We start from the raw sequence: 8,884 nt of genomic DNA on the forward strand, positions 1-8,884 counted from the left end.
TTACACATCACATAATGAATTGCTAAACCATTAACCTGGTTTTTCATACTTTTTGACCGTTATGATTAATTCACTACGTTAATTGTAAAGCCCTGCAATTTGAAGCAATTACATTACCAATTTTAAATCGAAATGGTATCGTGGTTGCGTAGGTTTTGAAGAGTGTGAGGTGGACGCGGTAAAATTCATTGCTCGATATTTAAATGTTTGCTTTTTAGAAATAAAATTGTTAAGTCAAAGTCAAAGTCAAAGATTAATTATTCCATAGGTAAACTAAATTTACACTTGAAATCGTCACATTTAAGCTACTGCTCGTTCACTACGCTGACGTCCCTGAGAAGAACGAGCAAGAAACTCTAGGGATTGCTCTTTTCAAATAAACTTAAATGCTATGGAGTACACTTTGAATCAAATTTGTGTGGATTCTGGAGCCGTGTCGTCTTTCCATACATCTTTATCTAACACGTAGTCTTCAATTTTGTAATATGATTTTTCGATCAAAATATTTTTAATGTAGTTTTTAAACTTAGGAAATGATAAACTTAATATATGCTCCGGAATCTTATTGTAAAAACGTATACAGTTCCCCATAAAAGAGTTGTTTACCTTGGTTAAACGAAATCGTGGTACCATGAGTTTGGACTTAGCTCTAAGCTCTAAAGCATTATAAAGGGGTTTTCAACAAGAACTTTGTTATGTATGTAATAAATTTACTTGATAATGATTCTAATTTTGTATTAAAAAAAGTAAGGTTTGGCAATTACGAATAAACGTCTGATAAATGTCCACCACGACCGCTGTTACAGATGTCGATTCATCAAAGCTTGTAATTTATTAGGTAGGTCTATTTCGTTAATCACTTCACGAATTTTGTGTTTTCAGGCTGCAATCGATTCGATTGGCTCCGTATAGACTCTATCTTTAACATAATAATCCTGCGGTGTTAAATCACAAGATCGAGCTGGCCACTTAACGGCTGAATTTCGTGATATTATGCGATCGGGAAAATTGGTTTGCGATAAATTCATTGTTTCGGTGGCTGTGTGACTAATGTCGTTGGCATTGGGTCCTTTTTTTCGTTGAAAAACCCTTTATTATATATTGTACATTAAAACTAGTAATTCGTTTGCATGGATTTGAGTATTTTGCTATACATTAATTGTACTATTTAGTAAAAAAACCTAATTAAATAAGATTAGGAAACGGAAGTTGTGATTATTATACACGGGCTGTTTCTTTCTTGGTGGGGTCACCTGATTGATATCAAGATTGCTTAGCACGTGCTCCACACAGATTTTTACTAAACACCAAGGCAAAGAGTGTAATCATTATAATTATGTTAAACAATTTTATTAAACTTAACAAGTTACATCCAGTGTTGCGGTTTATTTATAATATCCCCTTCTCATAAAATATACTCTCTTATTGTAAAAAGAGTTCATTGTCCCCAGATTTTTTTACCAGAGAGAAAATTTCATTGATAAGTTTACTTCATTATGAATTTTATGATAAACAAAGTAAATACATACATATTACGTCAATTAAAGTTTTTAAGTTTGTTAGTTATTTTATAATAGTTCACTACCGGTATCTTCTGTTTTCGTTATCAATAAAAAAGTGGAAAACGTACGTTAACGATAAAAAACCTAATTTTCCCTGTGGTCGAAATACGTCAAAACGTCAGTTTTGTCTCTCATTTCACCATAATTTTTTCATTCTATTAAATTCACACTTTGAAATTCCAAATTGTTTTGCAACTCACAAAACGTTTGCGTACTCAATAAAATGTTGAAAATTAATCAATCACTTCGGCGTCGAGATTTCATACATTCATTGCATATTTTTTATTACAACGGAAAATCGGATTGGGACGTTGCATATTTACGCCATGTTCATACATTTCCTGTCTGACTGTCGAGTGTGGAATATAAAAAGGCTTGTCAGTTGTTTCAAATTTTCGTGGGCTATAAATTGCTGTTGCTTCGTGAGCAGAAAATTACAAGTGTCAAATAAACGCGTTGTATTCCCATTCCGTTGGTAATTTTCCCGTTCTCTGTAACAGGAAACACAAGCTAGGTAGGTAATGAACCCTGAATAGGCCCCCAGGAGGCAGAAAAACGAAATAACGTCCTAAGCTCCGCGGAGAACAATTTGCAAATAGAGTCCCTTCCTATTTAGAACGTGTTGAAAATACGTGAATTGGGCGTAATTATTAAATTGATTCAATTTGTCTTGTTAATTCTGTTTTGTAGAATGTTTTTGACATTAGTTTTTATTGAACATAAATAAAAAAATAAATAGCTGTCTATTATACAACATCACATATACGTAAGTAACTTGAACGTAAAAGCAATGTAAAGTGACGTACGTAATGTAAGCACTAGTGTTATGGAAGTCGGAAACAACGACGGTACCACAAACAAACAGACCGAGATAATATAGAAAAGTTAGTATTTCTACATTGACCCGGCCGGGATGGAACCCGTAACCACAGGGAAAACCTGTATGCAAACCACTCGACCACAGAGCTTGTCATAATATCATGATATTAATTTATTTGTGAAATTACTCCATTAGGTTGTTATGTTTATCCAGGGAAGTACTGCAACCTTACCTATTTCTGCCGCCAAGCAGTTCTGTGAGCATTACATCGTTCCGGTTTTGAAGGGTCAGGGTACTGTTGAAATTACAGGCACATGGGACTTTTCAACTTATGTCTCAAGGTGACGGGCGCAGTGGCAGTGCCTCTCAGATCTTGGAGATTTAAAGCTCTGAGTGGCACTGCAGCTGTTATGGCAGGCGTGTCGTTTACCATCAGGTGCACGCCGTGTTCGTCCCGTCTTTAGTATCAAAAATAATTATTAGTCACGTGTAGGTGCATAACCAACCACCAACAAACGAAGAGATTGAAATATCACTTCTAAGAATCCTACTGTAATGTTTAGGTGGACGTCGTTTTCGCCTAAACTCTGACTTAAATGTCTACCATGCTAATGTGTACCATGCCTTAAACGTATTTGGTTGAGTACGGTAGACTCCATGGTTGATCAGCTAGCGGCTGGAGTGAAGAACTGTCCGCCCTCACTGGCCCCGAAAAAGGCCGAAGACTGAATCAAATGGAAGAAAATCATCCATAAAGTCTCGAAAACCTTTCAGGGACCCGACCTTCAGCAATGAAGATAACGACTAAGAAGAAGGCGAGGGTAGTACCCGTACTGTCTCTTACAGGGATTCCTACAGAACTGCCTCTGCATCATCTGCAAAATAAGTTCTACTAAGTACTGTAGCAATGACGCTCTATAGAAAGGATCTTGGGATTATGAAACTCAATCCAGTAGTTCGGTCCTGATTTCAGTAAATATTCGGCTGTTGCAGACTTATTGACCTGACAGAACAGTTCTTAGCTTTGGGTGTTAGTATCTGACGGACTCAAATCCTTGGAAGATCCTTTAGTCCCTTCCTCGGTCTACCCTTAAAATAATAAACAAATAGATAGAATTGTTAGTAACACAGTTCCAGTGGGCTTTGTCACGGATTTCCTTGGCAAGCCGTGTGTCAACGACGGCTTTGGGCGGCTAATCCGACTCTCCTCGCTCAGATAATTAGTTCTATCTTGGCACATCGCTGTTTTTGCGATTTCCTAAAGCCAAAGTTACAGTTTCCTCGGTTCACCGAACACGATTAGGCCGATGTAAGGGATTTGCTACGACTAAAACGTAGCAAATATTGATTATAGATATTATTGGTATAGTGTTTCATAGGTTAGTGTTGCTATTTGGCAAAGCTATACACTAGTAACACTTCTGATAAAACAGATTAAAAAAGAAATAACGTGCAATGTAAAACTAATATATCGTTGTTGACGCGATGAAAGTTTTATTAGTAGTATATTAAAATGTATGTAATGTATTACAATTAGTATTTGGCACCTGGCAAGTTACGTTTTGACACCTAAACCGAAAGAAAGAAAAAGAAATAGATGGGGCCTAGAAGAAGGACAAATGCTACTCTTGGTCAGAGTCAAATCATCTTTATTTCATAGGTAAGCAAACTACACTTGACATTCACTACACTCATTCGTAAGACAGATTCCCCTGAGAAGGATGAGAAAGGAACACTAGGGGTTGCTCTTTGTAAATATACATTTATACACATTTATAATTAACAATATTTATTTCAAACATCTTAGGTCGAGAATACAAGAATTAGAATAAAGTTTTTGTTTCACTATAGTTTTAAGCCTCGTAAATGGCAAAATTTGGATATCACCTGGAATCTTATTAAAGAAGCGTATATATTTCCCAAGGGTAGATTTTGGATTGATCAAAATTAATCTGAGGATGCTTATGTACGTGATACGTGGTCGTATGTAATGTGTGTAAATAGAAAATGTGAGTTCACTAGCTCCACTCTATTAAAATGTGCACACCTCAATTACATCTAAAGAGCGTCCCCAATTTACCTGGCAAGTGCACATTTAAGCAAGCCTTTGAGAGAAGCAGTAAGCGAGTCTCATTCGCTTCACCGGACTAATTACACCACTGAATAAACGTGTGTTATCAAAATATCAAATTTACCGGAAAATTAAATAGTTAAAATAAATTAACCTGTGTTTTTATACTTAGAGGTGTAATATTTTCTTAAAATTTAAATGGGATCAATACTGAGGTACCCTCTTTCCAACAAAAAATAATCATCAAAATCTGTTCACAAAGTCACCGGAGTAATCGCGAAATATACACACAAAAAAATTTTGAAATCGGTTAAAACACACAAATATGTTGCACTAACATACATTTTATAAAAAGTACGTTTTTTTGTCCTATAATTCCCAGCTGACTAACTAAAATCCGCTCAAAATCCACTAACTATAACCATTGACTTACAATTATATGGACGTCGGGTCCGCGCTAAAAAGTGTCCGAACTTATAGGGCGTTAAAATCGTATACAGAGCGTCATTCACGCTTTAGTCTTCGTTTGTTCGACTGACAGCGAAGCAAGTAAAATTAGACAGTACTGCGATGACATTACAATTTAAATTGAACGTTTTAGCTTTTTCATATTCCTTTACATGTCACTACGTTTAAATAGGTTAACTTGGGACATTTATTTGTAAGTCAATGACTATAACGCGTCTACGTGACAAATGGCCGAATATCCGTTTTAAACAGCAAAAAATTAGACCAAAAATTTCTCTTTTAGAAACAGTTAAAATTAGTTAACGTGTTCGTCTTATCGCACCTTATCCTAACGATGCATAACTGAAATATCATTAAGTAATTTCAATATTCTAAAACTGGGATATGGTTTTTTAAGACATCTCAAAAAATTATTTTGTTTGGACGGCAGATAGTAAAGCTACACATTGGTACCATTGTAAAGGATGTGTACTTTTCTAAAAATCTAGCCATATGTTATTTCAGTATGCTGTGGATATTGTTTTATACTATGATTGTGGGCCATGATTATTTCTTCTTCTTCTTCTTTTTCTTCCTGTCCTTAACACACACACACATGTATTTTTCTTCCACTCTCTCCTATCAGCGTCATTTTTACACTCACTCCTTTCTTATCCATGTCATCTTTCAAACAATCTATCCATCTTTTCTTTGGCCTTCCTTTCCTCTTTATTTATTTATTTAAGCTTTATAAACATTTGATTATGTTATCACATTTGATTATAATATTACAATCTAAACTAGGAACACCTTAAAACTAAACGTATCAAACAGTTGCAGGTAAATACTACTTGCAATTAGTAAAAATACTATAAAGTTGACAACATAATTCAACATGAAATAAAGAAATCAATACCAATTAATAACAACAGCAGCAACTATTCTATTCTTATTCTGTATAAAAACTTGAGCTGAATACATGAATATTATTAAATAACCTTTTATTTACATATGTATATGCTTCAGACATTATTGCAAACAGCAAAATGTTTGTATGTTTGTATATACCTTCAATTAAGGTTAGTAATGCAAGTTAATCTAGGTCATGCTTTCCCAAAGTGGACCCTACCGACCCCGAGTGGGCGCTGAAGAGTCCTAGGGGGGCGGCGTACGGGCCTCGGAAGCAATTGGGAGCGTTGATGCTGTCCAGGTTGTACTGCCGCGTTTGAAAAACAAAACAACAAAACCGAATTTTCTATATACACTACACTAATTACACATTTTTTTCTTAGTGATTTTTTGTGTTAAGTTAATATAAAAAATATTTAAATATTTAAAAAATTTCCATTCTATATAATAAAAAATCTTGTATTGTCCACAGGCTATCCAGTCCACCATCGCTCTCCCTCGGAGGGTCGCTTTCTCTTCAACCAGTTCTTTATGGTCCAACTGGAGGGCCCCCTCATGCCCCTCTGCCACCTGTCAGACACCCTTCAAGACCTTCAACTGCGATACATCATATGCATGTCATCAGCGCGTAAGTACCATTAACCTTAGAAGGGTTTTTAAAGATTGCTAGCCATCATGTGAACTGGGCATCTTTTAACTACATGACATACCGATGTTAATGTACTGTAAACTCATATACCGAGCCTATTACCGTCCTAATATCGGCAACATTATGCCCAAAGCAAAATGCCGTATATCATTAAACTGTGAAAATAGTAGACAAATTTAGCGGTTGCCGTGTCTGAAAATTTTGTATTTTTTTACCGCGTACGTTCCAGAGTTGAGCCGTTTCGATAATTTAGTTGTTCGTGGACCCGTTGCAGTTTAGCTTCTGAAATTATACCTAAAAAACAATCGTGTCAGTGTTACGTGTGTTTCTTTAACATGCCATACTGCCAGAACATCATTTCACACAGGGACATATTGGAAATTGCAACAGCTTTACAAATCCGTCTGTCGCGATGTCGTCGCCCTTTGCTCTTGTTAGCTGTGCAAACGAGGCTTGGTCTATTTGATGTTTTTGGAAAGAGTCTGACGCTGTCCGCGCAGATTCCATAATTTCGACACAAACAGACTTATTTGTCTTTTCAATACAATACAAAACGAAACGACAGGACCAAACTGTCTTCGTTGTTGTAGTGTAAATAGAGATCCTCTCGGTTATATCTTGGCGAGGTGCCAGGGCAGTGCCTCGTTGGTTTAATACGATATCGTATAGCAAAAGCTTACCCTTACTGAAAATGAAGTATTGCATTTTCATTCCATTGAGGAAATTCTCATATGAAGTAAAAACAATTTATGGGGCTCGTCCCAATTGCTCATAATTTTGCCGCTGCCTTCATCTAAGAAGTGGTGGGCACTACCAAATTACAGTGCCCTGTAAATATATTATATTGGTTTCTAAATTTCAAATCGTGACGTAAATACTAAAATAATTAAGTGGATATCACAAATTGATACATTCATCGTCAACTCATTTATATGTCCCACTGCTGTGCACGGGTCTCCTCTCAGTCCAGGGTAATTAAAATGAATAGAGCACTTATAGTATTTTATGCAATCGTTGCATAATGATTCTGAAAGGCGAGTACCGTGTTTAGGCCACGAGGTTTTTGTCGACTGGCCTAAGTAATAGGTTCGAGATTTTAAGACCTAATTATACAGTGATTGCATACAATACTTTTTCTACGTGTAAATTATTATAATTCATGAAACACAACAAATATTTCATGTATATTAACAATACACGACAACAAATTCACATTAAAGCCAACCAAACGCTACAAAACAAAAAACCGAAGAGATGGAATAAAAGCTTACCGCTTATATTTTAACCAATGTTTATTTATAAAAGTTTATTGCCCCGTTGCAAGACCTTTAGGCCAATTTAACCAATCAGGAACAAGTAGAGCATATTTGATATGTTAATTAGCAAAAATACGGCGTTTTTTTGGAAACTCATTATAGTTCTGTGTACAGAATGTGTATGGACAATAGAGTTTTCATTCAGAACTGGAAAGAGCGCCTTAGTGATATGGTTCATGAAATTATAATTGACAGAAGAAAAGTATACTTATTAGTAGTAGAAAATGTATCTTTGTAAGCTTTGGTTTTAACGTTGAAGTTAAAGCTGTGTATCGTGCTCCGTATCCTTAACAGTTTGCCGTTTGAATTTTACTATTTTTTATTCATTTATTATTTAAAAAAAAATACGACCACCTACTGCAATCCCTTATCGGGTTTATACATGGTGGGTGGCTACAGAGTAAAGCAGAGCATTAAGTGATTCCTAATTTGATGTTAAATATTGATTAATTGATTATAATAATATCGAGTTCTTAGGTTTTTGCGATTGTCACACATAGATTGCATAACCGACAAACAGATTTCGGGCCCTTTACAGGTCCCATGGTCAGTCAACCGTGACCATGGGACCTGTAAAGGGCCCGAAACGTCGGTTTGTTTAAAAAAACAAATATACGCGATTTAAATCCGGAAAAATAGTTTCATTTCCTATGATTATAATAATATTAAGTGTGATATTGTTTAATAAAAAATGTAATTTTTTCGCATTACCTTTTTCTCATATTTATGTTAATAGATTCTGTTCAGGGAGCGTGTAATCTTTTCTTTGTCCATGCCTATACATTTTTATATGTAGATAATTATATCAGTTTCGTTTTCACTTTCAAAGTCTCATTCAATTTGGGCCTTAGGATTCGAGTAAATGGCATTGAAAATGAGATCTCGATAAAAAAACGTACTAGTGCCAATTATCGGCTGGCGCTGCGGTAAAATTGGGTGAGTGAAAAATGCGAGCACTCGACAAACGAGGCGATGTAATAAATTACAAGGAAACGTAAAAGCTTGCAGTGCCGAGTGTTCTCTTCTCCCCAACCACGCCGCTGAGTGCAGTGCGTCATAACAGGTAATCGACTTTGGGCGCTTTTATTACGGCAGATATTTTTAGGATCG

The 8,884-nt window shown here is 35.7% G+C and overlaps 1 protein-coding gene across 6 annotated transcripts in view; it reads left to right on the plus strand.

Moving 5' to 3' along the window:
• Positions 1–8,884, plus strand: part of LOC113225671 (proton channel OtopLc-like) — an 86,088-nt gene that overhangs the window by 55,623 nt on the left and 21,581 nt on the right. For 5 of the 6 annotated variants that reach the window (XM_026458050.1, XM_026458048.1, XM_026458047.1 and 2 more), the window contains exon 4: positions 6,282–6,437. In XM_026458050.1, the coding sequence (XP_026313835.1) occupies positions 6,282–6,437 (156 nt within the window). The remainder of the gene's footprint in view (positions 1–6,281; positions 6,438–8,884) is intronic. The other variant, XM_026458052.1, reaches the window with a different exon arrangement.

This window comes from Hyposmocoma kahamanoa, unplaced genomic scaffold, assembly GCF_003589595.1.
Source record: "Hyposmocoma kahamanoa isolate Upper Pololo Valley unplaced genomic scaffold, ASM358959v1 169, whole genome shotgun sequence".
NCBI classification, from domain to species: Eukaryota; Metazoa; Arthropoda; class Insecta; order Lepidoptera; family Cosmopterigidae; genus Hyposmocoma; species Hyposmocoma kahamanoa.